The sequence below is a fragment of the Vicugna pacos genome, chromosome 32 (genome assembly GCF_048564905.1).
Source record: "Vicugna pacos chromosome 32, VicPac4, whole genome shotgun sequence".
Classification (NCBI taxonomy): domain Eukaryota; kingdom Metazoa; phylum Chordata; class Mammalia; order Artiodactyla; family Camelidae; genus Vicugna; species Vicugna pacos.
Window position 1 is genome coordinate 2,921,096 of NC_133018.1, and position 15,315 is coordinate 2,936,410.

The window sequence follows — 15,315 nt, forward strand, 5'->3', positions numbered from 1 at the left end:
CTGCTCCCCTGCTCAGGACCCCAGGGCCCAACCCAGGGCACCTGCCCATAGAGGTGCTCCAAGTGCACCAAGACCCAGTTGGGAGCTGTGATTCCTAACCCCCCACCCCCACCGACTGGCTTCCCCACAGTAGGAGCCCTGCTCACAGGGGGAGCTGCAGGCTCGCCCACCCGCGGAGAGGGGTGGTAACAGGAATGCAGCCCCCAAGGCCCAGGCCTGCAGGCCTAAGCTCACGCCCCTGCTAGCTTCAGTTCCCTGAGGGGCCCAGGACTGTCTCCTTCAGATGCCCTGAGAAACTGCCACTGGGGAGAGACCTCCGCCTGTCCAGTCCCCTAGCCCAGGTGGCGGGGCCCAAGTGAGTCCCAGGCCTGGGTCCTCCCCACCCACCCAGGCCGAGGAGGCTCCCAGCAGCCACCTCTCCTGGTGAAGACCCTGCCCCCAGTCTAGGCCTCAGTTTCCTCACCTGCACCACTAGGAGGGAGGTGAACAAAGGAGATTATGCAAACTCTTGGGTGTGAAAGGGCAGGGGTGGGTGGGGCTGGGCAGCTCCTTTCTTTGCTCGCCAGGTGGCTCCGGAGCCCATGGAAGGGGAACCCTGTTACCTATTTGAGCCCTTGCAGGGGCCCAGCAGAGCCAGGCCAGGGGGAATCCAGGGTTCTGGTCTCAGCTCCTACGCCAGGGTTAACTTTCCTGGGGCTGGGCTCTTCCGTCCCCACTTCCCCTCCTCCTTCCAAGGAGGAGTCTGTCTGACAGCTCCCATCCTTCCCGAGAGGGAGCCCTCCGCCTGCACCCGCACAGCCAGCCTGGGGCAGGCCCCCAGTGCGAAGTTGCACCAGGCTGGGGAGAGGAATAGGGAGCTCCTGCTCCCCACGGGGAATCGGGTGCGAGGCTGAAACCTGGGATTTCAAGGACAACCCGGCCTCGCTCCCCCACTGCAGCATCCCTTACCCTGCAGGAGCCCTGGTCTGGCCTGGGACTGGGATCCAGGGTCTGAGCTGCAGCCTCCGGACATCCGGCTCTGGGATGCTTGCTCGCTCGGGCCCCCTCCCCTGTGCCTCGGGCCAGGAATGTGCTAACAACGCAGGTTGGGCCCCGCTGGCCCACTGGGCACCTGTGGACTTTGAGAGGGGACCGGGTCGGGTGGGGTGGGGCGGGGCGGGGCGGGACAGGGCGGCAGTGTGGGGCGGGGCCAGGCCCTGGCAAGTGAGCGCCATCACCTCCCAGCCACTGCTGCGCTGCAGACACAGGCCGCTTGCACCATGAAGCGATCCCTCCTGCCCTGGGCCCTGCTGCTGCTGGCGACAGCCACTGGCCCAGGCCCCCAGCCTACAGCAGGTACGCTCCCCCCAACCCTTCTGTTTCCCCATCTGTCTGTCCATCTGCCTGCTGTAGCCAGACTCCAGGCAGAACCTCCCTGGGCTCAGCCCCTGTCCATCTGTTGGACCATCTGTGACTGTACTGGGGGTGGGAAGAAAAAATTCTGGGGAGCCCAGGGGCTGCTGGCTGGGATTCAGGGGGTGGTCTGGGCCGAGTCTGCCCTAAACTGGCTAGAAGCCAGGAGGCGGTGGCTGCCAGGAAGGGAGGTGGGGAGCTGAGATCCCTTGGCCTGCACCCCAGGCCCTGATGGAGGGAGGGTGTGTTCGCACATGGAGGAGCCCCTAGCCCCAGAGGGCCCCCAGCCTGGCCAAAAGCAAGATTGTGGGTCCTCAGGGTGAGTTGAACCCAAGAAAGTCTAGGGAAAGGCCCGAACTCCAGAGCTGGGACCCTGGCCCCGGGTTGGGCTGGACTGGTTTTCCCCAGCTCCGCAACCCCTATCTGGCCTGTCTCTCGTCCTGGGGACTCGCCCCCACCCTCCTGCCACCTAGGTCACTTACCGGCTCACTCGGCCTCCTCCCCAACCCCGCTGAGCCATCACATCCTCGGTCAATAAATATTTATTGAAGCTCTTGAGTGCCAGGCCCTGCGCTGGAGAAGTAGGGCCGCAGTGGTGGCTCAGGCCCAGGCCTGGCCCTTGACTGGCTCCTGTGGGGAGGGGGCACAGGGAAGGGCCAAATGGGACGTGTGCCTGCACCCCACCCGTTTCCACACTCCACCCCTCCCCACCACACCGGCTCCAGAGGGACAGGTCCCTGCAGCCCCCGACCAAACTACCCTCAACCCTATCCTGGCCCTGCTAGGCCCTCTGCTGGAACTACCCCTCCTCTCCCCTGAGAGCAGGGGGGCTCCCCTCACCTTCTCCCCAGAGGGTGAAGTGGGCTACCTTTGGGGTAGTCCGGCCCAGGGGTTCTTCCCCCAAATTTTTATGTCTGGAGGCATTTCCGTCTTTCAGACCAACTGGATAAGAATTATCCTGTCCGGGGGGCCCTGAAGGTTTCCACTCTGTCCACACAGTGGGCAGTGCATCTCAGGTCAGCATCCTCCTGGGGGTGCTTCTAACGAGCCCCAGGCGGGTAGACGCGGGCCCTGAACACAAGGTGGCCAGGCTGGGCACTCAGGACCCTCTCCTCCAGGTGCCCTGGGGAGCTGCTCCCACAGATGTGGGGACCGAAGCGGGCCATGCTCCTGCCACCCGACCTGCTTTGGCCTGGGCAGCTGCTGCTTGGACATACGGGACTTCTGCCTGGAGGTCTTGCCCTATTCGGGCTCCATGATGGGCGGCAAGGATTTGGTGGTGCAGCATCTCAACTGGTCCAGCCCCAGTGACGGCGTGATCTGCAGGTGGGAGGCACAAGGGCCAGGCCACCAGGGCTCCATGCCTGCTTGGGCCCAGACCGGCTGGCTGGCTGGGTGGGGCTGCCGGGAAGGAGGACAGGGACAGCTGGCTGGCTGGGTTCCCCAGGGAGGAGGCTGGGAGCCTGACAGAGAGTCAGCCCACGCTGGCCCAGCCTCTCCTTCCTCCTCCGCCCCTCTCAGTTTTAAGGAGAGTGTCCAGACCCGAGGCTTAGTGGACTCCGCGGGACGAGTGCACTGCGTGTCACCCTTGCTCTACGAGACTGGCCGCATCCCCTTCACGCTCTCCATGGACAACGGCCGCTCCTTCCTGCGCTCAGGCACCTGGCTGGCTGGTGAGCCCCGACGTGTTGGGGGCACCTGGCCACAACCTCCCAGGTCCCACAGGGACTTTCCCTGGCACTAATCTATGCACACCTGGCCAAATCTGGCTGAACCAGTCCCTCTGGAGGCCCGCCCGATGACAGGGGTGTGGGTTCCCCAAGATCCTTTCCCTCCCCACCTGCTGGCATCCACACAGGAGTTCCAGCATGGAGGGAGTGGGGACAGAGTGCAGGACCAGAACCAGAGTGCAGGATCCCGCGACCCCTGTCTTTTCCTGCCATCAGGGTCTGGGGGAGACCCTTGCTCCAGTGGGACTGCTGTGCATTGTCTGTGGGAGGTTCCCTCCTGCTCTAAGGGCCCCAGGCCTTCGCTTACCCTGCACCTCCTCCTGCCCAGTGCACCCCAGCAAAGTGTCGGAGTCAGAGAAGAGCCAGCTAGTGAACGAGACCCGCTGGCAGTACTACGGCACTGCCGGCACCCTTGGCAACCTCACCCTGACCTGGAACACCTCGGCTCTGCCTGCCAACTTCGTCACCATTGAGCTGTGGGGCTATGAGGAGACAGGTGAACAGAGATGGGGGAGAGGAAAGTGCAGCTGAGGAAGGGGCACTGGCTGGAGTGTGGGGCAGGGAGAGGGGAGCAGCATAGGGAGGCCGACCCCTGGATGTTTGAGTATCAGCTCTGGGAAGGGCTATGGACAATCTCAGCTCTTGGATATAAGGCTTGTCCTGGAAATAGAAAAAACTTGCTCTGCCCCATCCTCTCTGAGCCCCTGGATGGCTGGACCTGGCTCCCTCACCCAGCAGGGCCGTTCCTCCTATGGAGACTCTGTCCATACTTCTGTCCATCTACCAGGCTGCTCTGAGCACCAAAGTCTGGTGCCCGCCCCCTCCTCTTCCCCGGGGGTCCTGGGACAGGCCCCGGGGCTGACGAGGCCTTCTGTCCCCAGGGAAGCCATACTCAGAGGAATGGACAGCAACGTGGTCCTACCTGTACTCCCTGGCCACAAACATCCACAACTCTGGCTATTTCACCTTCACACCAAAACCTGCGCCCCGAAACTACCAGAGATGGGAAGTGGGAGCCCTCCGCATCATCGACAGCAAACACCATGCAGGGGAGAAGTAAGGCCGCCCTGCCAAGGGCTGGCAGGGCCCGTCTGCCTGCTGCCCCCCGGGACTGACGGGCAGCCAGGGGCATGGGCAGGGAGGCTGGCCCCTAGCGTGCATGCGTCTCCACAGGGACGTGCACGCGCTCTGGAGCAATGAGCATGCGCTGGCCTGGCATCTGGGCGACGACTTCCGGGAGGACCCTGTGGCCTGGGCCCGCACTCAGTGCCTGGCCTGGGAGGAGCAGGAGGACCAGCTGCCCGACTTCCTAAAGGAGCTGCCCGACTGCCCCTGCACCCTGGCCCAGGCCCGGGCTGACTCTGGCCGCTTCCACGTGAGCTCCTACCCCAGTCTGGGCCCAGGAGTGTGTGAGGGGGCACGAGGGGCGAGCTGCCTCCTCCAGACACATGGCTAGGCCACCCAAGGCAGCGCAGGGGGAGGCAGGTAGAGGCCTGGGAGGGGAGCCTGGGATCTGAGGGCCCCTGAGGGGCTGGATCCCAGGGAAGGGATGGCAGAGCCCAAAGCCAGGGCAGGTGACACCAACCGGCTGCTCTTCAGACGGACTACGGCTGTGACATCGAGCGCGGCAGCGTGTGTACCTACCACCCCGGGGCTGTGCACTGCGTTCGCTCCGTGCAAGCCAGGTGAGCCCCACGACAGTGGGAAGAGGCGGGCTGGGGGCTGGGGGCAGGATCCCACAGCACCCTGACCCGTCCTTGTCCCCAGCCCCCGATACGGCTCAGGCCAGCAGTGCTGCTACACCGCGGCGGGCATGCAGCTCCTGACGGCCGACTCCACCGGCGGCAGCACTCCAGACCGCGGCCACGACTGGGGCGCACCCCCATACCGCATGCCACCCCGCGTGCCCGGCCTCTCCCACTGGATCTATGATGTCATCAGCTTCTACCACTGCTGCCTCTGGGCGCCCGAGTGCTCCCGCTACATGCAGCGGCGGCCCTCCAGTGACTGCCGCAGCTACCAGCCCCCGCGCCTGGGTGGGTGCCCGCCGGGTGGGTGCCAGCCAGGGAGGGGGCCATGGGTTGGGCCAGGGAGATCCGCCTGACCCTCAGCTCTCCCCAGCTTCCGCTTTTGGGGACCCACACTTTGTCACCTTTGATGGCACCAACTACACATTCAACGGACGTGGCGAGTATGTGCTGCTGGAGGCTGTGCTGACTGACCTGAGGGTGCAGGCGCGGGCCCAGACCAGGACGACACCTGAGGGTGAGGCCGGGCTCCAGGTGGCTCAGGGTCACCCCAGGGGAAAAAGAGGCTGGTGTTGAGTGGACCCCATTCTGCACCCACCATCCCAGGCTCTCAGGACCGAGGCACTGGGCTGACCGCTGTGGCTGTCCAGGAGGGCAACTCAGACGTGGTGGAGGTCCGGCTGGCCAGTAGGGACAGGGTCTTGCAGGTGCTGCTGAACCAGGAGGTGCTCAGCTTTGCAGAGCAGAGCTGGATGGACCTAAAGGGTGAGTAAGACAGTGGGGGCCCTCGCTCCCTTGCCCTCCCCACCCGGGGCCTCCACACCTCTCACTGGCCCTGGCATGAAGTGGAGGTGGAGTCCAGGGCACAGATGGGGCAGCCAGTGTCAGGGTGTGAGAGCCGACAGACAGCCGCCACGTACAACCCTTGTATGAGGCTCCCTATGGGGCCGAGGGAGGTGGAGTGTCACAGCGGGCTGGGCCCTGGGGTGCCCTCCCCTGCCCCTGAGGCTCATGGGTGATGCCCATCCACCTCTGGGCTGAGGGGTCACAGCATGTTGCCTAAAGGGTGACTCTGACCCCAAATCCACCTGTGCCCAGGCATGTTCCTGTCAGCAGCTGCTGAGGACAGAGTATCAGTCATGCTGTCATCGGGGGCTGGCCTAGAGGTCAATGTCCAGGGTCCGTTCCTGAGTGTGACAGTCCTGCTGCCTGAGAAGTTCCTGACCCACACACGAGGCCTCCTGGGGACCCTCAATGATGATCCTACAGATGACTTCACCATGCGCAGCGGCCGGGTCCTGCCTCCCAGCACCAGTTCCCGAGAGCTGTTCCAGTTTGGGGCTGACTGTGAGCGACCAGCAGGCATAGGCTAGAAGGGATGGAGGGGTTGTTGGGGGGACCCCAGACCCACAAGCCAGGCACTGCATGTCTCCCCAGGGGCCGTGGAGAACGCCTCCTCTCTGCTCACCTATGACTCTGAGTTCCTGGTCACCAACTTCCTGCTCCGGCCCAAGCACGACTCCACTTTCCTACCCCTCTTCCCAGAGGAGATCACCTCCGGCCCCAGCCAGGCAGCTGAGGTAGCCGAATTGTGTGGGGATAACATGTTCTGCAGATTCGACGTGGCAGCCACCGGGAGCACGAATGTAGGCAATGCCTCGCGGGTGGCCCACATGCAGCATTTGCTTCGTGCACAGAGTCTGCAGCCGGGTGAGAGCAGCGTGGGGTGTGGGTGGAAGTGGGGGGTCCGGGCAAGGGGGTGGGCACCTGGTGCTGGGACACGACCCCCCCAGCGGGCGGCGTCCAGCGTCCAGCGTCTCAGGCCTGCCATCTGTGCCCCACCCCTGCACCAGTGGTGTCCTGCGGCAGGCTGGCCCCACCCCTCAATGGGCGCAAGGAGGGCATGAGTTACCTGGCGGGCTCCACTGTCCACTTCCACTGCGACAACGGCTACAGCCTGGCCGGCGCAGAGGCCAGTACCTGCCGGGCTGATGGCACATGGTCCAGGCCCACACCTACGTGCCAGCCAGGTGAGGATGCCCTGTCCACCTGCCAGCCCCACCCCACTCAGTGCCCTGCCCACCTGCTCCCATGCTTGGTCTGCCCTCACCACCTGCCGCCTCTCCAGGACACCGGAGCTATGCGGTGCTGCTGAGCATCATCTTTGGCAGCCTGGCGGTGGTGGCTCTGGTCGCACTCGTCTACGTGTTCCTACGTCACAGGAAGAGCGGCACGTGAGACCCCCTTCACCCTCCCAGACCCATGGTCCCACTCCTCCTAACCCCTGTGCCCCTCTTAGGCTCACCCTGGGGCACAAGTGGAACCGCTGTGCCTGCTCTAGAACAAGTCTCTGTTGCAGGGCCACCTGGGGTTCGCAACCTTGAGGGGAGCATGCTTGGCCAGCAGCACGAGACTCATGGGGCCTCCCCGGGGCCAGAGACCAGCCTTCCAAACTCCCAAGAATGTGCACCCCACACTACACCTGGGACCTGGACACCTGGGACCTGAGCCTTTAATGCCTGTGGACCCGAGGCCTGGTGCCCTGCTCTGTCACCGAAGCCCCGGATCTTGAGCTCTAACCGTGGAGTTCCAGAAGCTGACACCCAGCACTGTTCCCCAAATATGGTTCTAATTCCCCAGGCCGGAGACTCCGTATGCTTGAATTCTGAGACCTGTCTCCCGAGCCTGAATACTCCAGCACCTGCTATTCAAAGGCCAGTACCTCAGAATTCCCTGCCTACGACCCTGCTCCCCAGACCTAGGGCCCCAACACGGGAGCCCCAGGGCCAGGCTGCCTTGATTCCCAGTCCCTGGGCCTGGCCTGAGACTGCAGGTGGCTCCAGCCTTCTGTGTGGAGAGTTACCCTCTAAACTCCAGGCTTGTAATTCTGAGTGTTCTGGAACATCTGAAACACCCCTCCCCACTGGAGGAGGAGAAAACAAGCCTGGTGCTTCTACCCTGGTGTCATGATGCTGGTGCTGTGCCTCGGTTCTGGGGAGTCCTATGCGGTCCGCCTGGGTCCAGGGCTTTTGTTCACTGCCAGGTCACCTGGCACAGGTCTCTTCCCAGCCTCTGTCTCTCCATCTGTAAAGTGGAGCTAGAACAATGACCTTGTCTGGGAAGGGGAAGGGTCTCCATGGAGTACCCAGGAGGAGGGGCGGGCCCGGCCTGCCGTCCCCCAGTGTAGGTGCCTGCCGCTTACCCCGCAGCGCGCTGGCAACCCGGCCCTGGGCCCCCCACGCTGCCCTGGCATTGCCCCAGAGGCAGTCTGGTAGTGCTGCTCCAACCAGGTCCCGTGTTCCAGGTCCCTGGGCTCTTCGCCACGCGTGTCCAGAAGCCGGTGCAGAGCTCAGGCCTCCTGCCACTGCTGCCCTGTTTTTGGCCAGGGTGCTGAATGGGGGCCTGGGGTGGGTAGGATGGGGTCAGATTTGCGTCACAGGTCACAGATGGAGAAAGCGCTGGGGAGGGTGGAGTTGGAGGCTGATGCCCCCTCAGCAGGGTGGGTGACTCAGACTGAGGGCTGGGCCAGGGACGGGGTTGACCACGAGATCTGGAGTGGGTGGGAGGCTCTGAGAGGAGCCCTACACAGCGGCCTGCAGTGCCAAGAGTGGCCACATGGAAGCAGCAGAGGATAAGGACAGTGGAGACAGAGGCTCTGCTGGGACCCAGGCCGTCAGGAAGAGCACTCAGCCCCTGCCATGCAGCTGGGCCAGCAGACTTGTGGTCACAACCTCAGGCAAGGTCCGTGCAGGCCACCTCTTCGTCTCCCCTCGTCTGGGAGGGCCTTGAGTCTTCCCCCCAGTCTCAGGTGGCACAGGTTACCCAAGGTGGCCCAGCCAGTGCTGACCACTTGGGCAAGAGCCCAGGCCACCCTGCCTCCTCAGCCTCACCTTTAGCAGAGGGTCCTGGGCAGAGGTCAGGGGCTGGGTGACAGCCTCAGATCCCATCTGGAGGGATTCCTGGAGTAGGCACGCTGGGGCACGTTTGAAAGATCAGAGCAGAGCCTGAGGTTGGGGGCCTCCTGGGGCGGCACCAAGGAGACTGGAGGAGGGGAATGGGGCCAGTGCTCTTGTCCTTCCAGACCCCGTGCCCTGCCTCCCCACCTCTCTGGGCCTCCAGCTCAGGACGGGGCTGAGGGCCCGCCCCTTGGTCCCTGGGCAGGTGCTTTCCGCTTGGGGGATGACATAAGGCAGGGCTGGCCTCCCACCAGCCTGGGTCCACAGTGCCTCCTGATGTGAACCAGACGGGGCCAGGCACAGGGTCAATTTCCTCCCACGCGGCAGCCTGGACACATGGGAGCAGGTGCACCAGGGCTCAGGAGAGCAGGGGCAGCTTCTCAGCATCCAGACCAACAGGCCTCAAAGGACGAGTTGAATTCTCAGAGAGGTGACTGGTCAGAGGGCTTTCCAGGCAGAGGGACAGGCTGAGAGGAAGGGACATGCAGTCAGGTCCAAGGAGCAGTGGGGGTGGTGGCGGGGACAGAGCTGCTAGGCCTCACTCTAGGACAGGCCCTAGAGCTGCCCAGCCCTCCCCAGCAAGAGAAGGGATCCACTGTGGCCCTGGCCCCAGACCTCAGACAATCCCAGTGCCAGGGGCAGGCCAGGCTGGGAAGCCCCGACACCTGATGGGTTTTCCCAGGGACTCCTAAGGAGTCTGGAGTGCTGCTGGGTGTGTGTGAGGGCCCAGGATCCCCCAACCACACACAGACTCCCTAGAGGCACCAGAGAAGTGGTCTCCCCAAACCACAGCTCCAGGGAGTGATGACACCAGAACCCAGCGGCCAGTCCCATATCCCTTGTACTAGTGGGGTTTGGGGACAGTAATCCGGGGACATCGTGCGAGAGCTAGGAAGCCAACCTGAGCCAGTGAGGCAGTCCCAGGATCCTAGCTGCACCCCGGGTGAGGGGCAGGGGGCAGGATGCCACAGCCAGGCTAGGTCCCCACCAAAGCAGGAGCCGTGCAGGCGCGTGGGGCCCAAGCCACAAAGCCACGGAGGCAGCAGCCCTGCCGCAGACTCCTCCACGGGCCTGAGGTGGGGAAGACCCACTTCTCCTCCAGCCTCCCACTTGGGTCTTCTGTTGACTGAAAAGTGGGAAGTGGCTGATGGGGGAGGGACCAGTATGGGAGCTGGAACCCCTCCTCCAACAGGCTGCTTCCTCCCGTAAGCCCCAGGTGATGGAGTGCCCATCCTGGGCCAAGCCTCTGCTGGGAGACCCCCATCCCCATGGTGCATGGTTGGGAGGAGGGGGTGGTCATCGTGGGAGCAGGAGCCCAGGGGGTGCCTCCTGGAGGAGTCTGGCTCCAGCCGATTTCAAAGGACAAAAGCCACTAGGGAAGTGGGATTGAGTAGGTACCTGCCAGGCATTTAGCAGTCCCAGCTGCCCCAGGACCTCTTCTGAAAGTGCTGGGTTACATTTTCCAGGCCCCCTTGGCCTTGGCGCAGTCACATGACTGGTTTCTAGCAGAAAGGGGTGGGGCGCTTCTAGGGCCAGTCCATAACACGCCACAGGCACCCCTCCATGCCCTTCTCCGCTCCCACCGATGCCCGCATGGCTTTGGGAGCCGTGCCAACCTAGGTCCCCAGCATGTGGAAGGATCCCCATGCCCCACCTTGTCACCCATCCAGTGCCGCTGTGGGAATAATAAACTTCCCTGTGGTTAAGCCGTAATATATTTTGGGGTCTAATTGTTGCAGCAGTTGGTCTGTCTAACCACCACACCAGAGGCAGAGTTCTGAAAACGTGGTGGCCTTATGTTTCTCATTAGTGTTGAAAATACGTACACAAGGTTTTAAAAAATTCAAATGGGAGGGAGGGTATAGCTCAGTGGTAGAGTGCGCGCTTAGTGTGCACAAGGCCCTGGGTTCTATCCCCAGTACCTCCGTTAAAAAAAAATTCAAGTGGGTCCTCCAATGTTCACAGCAGCGTTATTCACAACAGCCAAAAGGTGGAAGCATCTTAGGTGTCCATCAACGGATGAATGCATAAACAAATGTGGTCCATTCATAGTATGGAGTGTTACTGGGTCGTAAAAAGGACATTCTGACACGGGCTACGACATGGATGAAACTTGACATTATTCTCAGTGGAATAAGCCAGACAAATCCTATAGGATTCCACTTACAGGAGGTCCCATGAGGAAATTCACAGAGACAGAAAGTAGACTAGATAGAGGTGGCTCAGGGCTGGGAGGGGCGGTGGGGAGCTGTTGCTTAATGGGGGCAGTTTCCGTTTGGAAAGGTGGGAAAGGTGGAGGTGGGTGGTGGGGATGGTTTTACAGCCGTGTGACTGTGCTTAATGCCTCCCAGCCGGACACTTAAAAATGGCTAAGACGGTCAATTCTGTGTTATTTGTATTTTACTACAATTAGAAATGTAAAAGCTCCAACAGTAGAATTTACATCACCAACCAGGCTCCTGTTGGTGGACATTAGTATGTGTTTTTGCTTCTTCAAAGGCTGCAGGCTTTGTGGGTGAGTTCACATTTACCGTAGGAGCATTCACACGAGATGACTGGCTGGTTAAACAGCGCATGTGTTTTCTTCCTAGCATTGTAGCTCCTGCCCCCGCACCCCACCAATGGCCTCGGAGATCTCCTGGTCCCTCGACAGCAGTCCCTCATCAGCATAAAGGTGTTCCGCCTCCAAAGGGACTCTGGTAAATAAAGTATAAGTTGTAAGCAGGGGTGCACTGCTCGGGGCACAGCTCAGTGAATCAGTCCCAAGCGAACTCGCCCAGTTAACCACCACTTGGGTCAAGAGATGGAGAGGCATGCAGCCCCACATCTTCTCAGTCGGTCACTGCCCTCTCCAGTTTTCCGCACCCTAGGTGGGTTCTGCCCGGTGGCATCTGACACAGAGGGGGTTGTAGAGTTGTAGGCGCTCTCTGTGTCCAGATGCGTTTGCATATTACGTCCCTGGGATTCATCCGTGGGACGGTGTGCCGAAATTGACATTTTTTGTCCTGAGAATCGTCCCAGCAAATGGATTTATTTATCTGTCTTTCTGTGGAAGCACACTGGAGTGGTTTCTGGTTTGGAAGATGGCTAGTCCTGGAAGCGTTCTTGGATGTGTCTTGATGCACAGACGTGTGCGTTTACGTGGGTGAGTTCCGAGGAGGAGCACTGCTGGGTGTGAGGCGGGATGTGGTAGTTTTAGCAGATAACACCAGTTTTCCAAAGTGGTTTTACGCATCGGCACTCCCACTGGCAGCCAGCGTGTGCCAGTTCCATTATGTCCTGTCTTTGCCAACACTTGGCATGTCTGTTTCTTGCTTTTGGGCTATTCTGATGGGTGTATAGTGGTAGCGTATTGTGGACTTACTTTGCATTTTGTTTGTTTTGGAAGGGGTGGATAAATGGGTTTATTTACTTATTTTTTAATAGAGATACTGGGGATTGAACTCAGGACCTCTTGCATGCTGAGCACACACTCTACCACTGGGCTATACCCTCCCCTCCAGCTTTTTTTTCATTCTTTGGCACCAGTGAAGCCATGCACCTTCTCATTTGTTCGTTGGCCATCTGGAGCTCCACTTTCATGAGTGCCTGTTCAGGTCTTTCGCGCATTTTCTGTTGGGTTATCTGGAGTTCTCTAATTGCCTTGTAGTTCTTTGTTCTGGATAAGGGCTTGTTGTCAGATAGAAGCACTGCAAATACTCTCGCATCGCATGTGGTGCCTTTTCACTGTTTTAATGATGTCTTGTTGAACAAAGGTTCCTAATTTTAATACAGTTCAATTTGTCAAGTTTTCTTCTTTTATGGTGAGTACCTGCTGTGTCCTGTTTAAGAAACACTTGCCTGCGCCAAAGTCACAAGGCTATACTTTGTTCTCCTACAAAAGGATTATTGTGTGGTATTTCATAATTAGATCTGCAAGCCATCTGGAATGATTTTTGTGCATGATGTGGGGTAGGGGTCAAGATACACGTTTTTCCTGTGGTTATCTCGTTGATCAGCACTGTTTATTGAAGCACCATTCCTTCCCCCGTGCACTGCTATGTTCCCCACCATCAGAGGTCAGGGGACTGCTCTGTCCCAGAGCCCAGCTCATTTTTGTACCAAAACCAAATTGCCTTAATTGCCATAGCTTATTCTTGGTCTCTGGTAGCGGGAGTCCTCCGTTTTGCTCTTCCTCAAGATGTCCTGTGCTGGTCCTGGTGCTGGGTGTTTCCATATGAATTTTAGCATCGGCTTGCCAATTTCCACACACAAAAAATAGCCTGAGAGGATTTTAATTAGGACTGCGTTGGATTTATAGATGAATAGCGGGTGGCAGGAGATTTGGCGTCTCCGTAATGATAAGCCATAAACATTGTATAACCCTCCATTTATTCAGGTCTTCCTCAAATTCTTTGATCATATGTTGTAGTGTTCAGTGTAGAGGTCTTGCATACCTCTGTTAATTTTACTTCTAGGCTTTGATTTTTTTTTTCATGCTATTGTCAATAATTTCTGTTCAAAAGGTGTGTTCTATTTGTGACCAGTAAGTAGAAATATCATTGATTTTTGTGTTTTCCTTGATTCCAGTGATCTTGTTAAATTCATTTATTTCTACTAGTTTACCTGGAAAGTATCTACAAATATTGCCAGTTTTATGCTCTCCTTTCCGATCCTTATACCTTTTATTTGTTTTTCTGCCCTCTTGCCCTGGCAAGGCTTCTCTTACACTGTGGGAAGAAACTGAGCTTTGCTAGCAGTGCCTGTCTGCGTCTCAAAAGGAAGGTTTTTATGTTTTACCATGAAGTATGATGTTTGCTGTAGGGTTCTGTAACAGCAGCTTAACAGATTAAGGAAGCTCCTTTCTATGTCTCTTTAACTGAGTGTTTTTATTTGGAGTGAGAGTTGGGAAATTTTTATCAAATGCTTTTCTGCGTTTATTAAGATGGTCAATGATTTTGTCCTCTCTATTCCCTTAGCGTCTTAATACAGGGACTTGCATTGTTTGATTTTCTGACGTTCAGCCAATCACGCATTCCCAGAGTAAATCCAAATTGGTGGTGATGAGTTATTTTACGTGTTTATTTATACACGTCTCGCCAGATTTGTCTTGCTCTGGTTTCGTTTAGGGATTTTGCGTCTCTGTGGATGAGTAGAATCAGCCTCTGCTTTTCTTTCATGAAATGTCTGTGTTAGGTTTGCATCTCAGGATTTTGATGGCTGCATTCAAAGTTGGGCAATGTTTTCTCTTTTCTGTTCTCTGGAGGAGTCTGTGTACCACTGGTGTGTTTTTTTTGTTGTTTTTTTTCCCTTCCTTCAGTGTTTGGAAGCATTCACAGAGGAAGCCTTTGGGCTGGAGATAGTTACTTTGTCCCCGTGGGATCTCACTGTTATGTTAACTGGCATATTTATCAGTGAGGTTGAGCAACTTTTTATATGTTGAAACAGCTGTTCTCTTTCTGTGGTCTGTTGAGTTGTATCTTTGATATTAAATATTCAAGGACTTAAAGAAACCAGCCCCATATCATGTTATGTATTGAAACTCTCTCCCCAAGGTTTTCACTGGTCTTTGAAGATACCTTCCGCATCAAATTTTAAAATTTTTATATGTTCCAATCTATCCTTTTTTTTTTTTTATGGCTTCTTGATGTTAGGTCATGGCTTAAAAAGGCCTTCCCCGCTCTGAGAACACAAATAAAGAGTTCTCATGTTTTCTTATGATATTTATATTTATTATATACTATTTATACTTATATGATATTTATATTTTAATCCTTAAATGTTTGATCCTACTGGAATTTACTTGGGTGGAAATGAAAAGGCGGGGTCCCACTGTACTGCTTTCCCCGACGGCTGCTTCTGCTCCTGACTGTTAACCAGTCTTCTTTTTCATAACTGCTGAAACGTTCCTTTAGCAGAGACAAAATTTCCATAATTATTTGCTTCTCTTTGTGGACTTTGTGTTGTGATTGATTGGTTTATTTATCTGCTGTTTTTTTGTTTTGGGGTTTTTTTGGGGGGTGGGGGAGGTAATTAGGTTTATTTGTTTAATTTTTTTAGTGGAGGGACTGAGGATTGAACCCAGGACCTACCTCGTGCGTGCTGAGCACATGGTCTACCGCCGAGCTATACCCTCCCCTTTATGCCATTTTAACTACTATCTGTTTACAGTGTGTTTTAAAATCTGATGGGTTTGCTTACTTGAGTTTTTTATTTGTTTTACAAAAGCACTGATGCAACTCAATGAGGAAAACAAAGGTCATTGTCATACATGACGCTGGAACATTCGCCCAGGAAGTTACTTTCGTTTTCCTCTGCAAGCCTGAGGGACATCTGGAATTAATTTCTGTATGTGGTGTGAAGTAGGGGTCAAGATTCATCTTTCCCATCGGTCTGCCCAGTTCCCATTTCTGGGGCTTACCCTACGCGGCCTGGGAGCGTTAGCACTTCAGTACCTACTGTGAGACTGGGAGGGTCGCAGCTCCCACCGTCCGGGAGAATTACATGAAC

At 57.4% G+C, this 15,315-nt stretch overlaps 1 protein-coding gene across 1 annotated transcript; it reads left to right on the top strand.

The window, feature by feature from the left end:
- Nucleotides 1–1,188: 1,188 nt before the first annotated feature.
- On the top strand, nucleotides 1,189–10,898 carry SUSD2 (sushi domain containing 2). Its single transcript, XM_006213347.4, has 15 exons — nucleotides 1,189–1,335; nucleotides 2,511–2,718; nucleotides 2,914–3,065; nucleotides 3,451–3,618; nucleotides 4,004–4,178; nucleotides 4,296–4,497; nucleotides 4,722–4,807; nucleotides 4,890–5,158; nucleotides 5,244–5,387; nucleotides 5,477–5,635; nucleotides 5,969–6,217; nucleotides 6,308–6,580; nucleotides 6,724–6,900; nucleotides 6,999–7,104; nucleotides 7,230–10,898. The coding sequence occupies exons 1-15, from the start codon at nucleotides 1,260–1,262 to the stop codon at nucleotides 7,252–7,254; spliced, it is 2,469 nt and encodes an 822-aa protein (XP_006213409.2). The 5' UTR covers nucleotides 1,189–1,259; the 3' UTR covers nucleotides 7,255–10,898.
- Nucleotides 10,899–15,315: the final 4,417 nt, after the last annotated feature.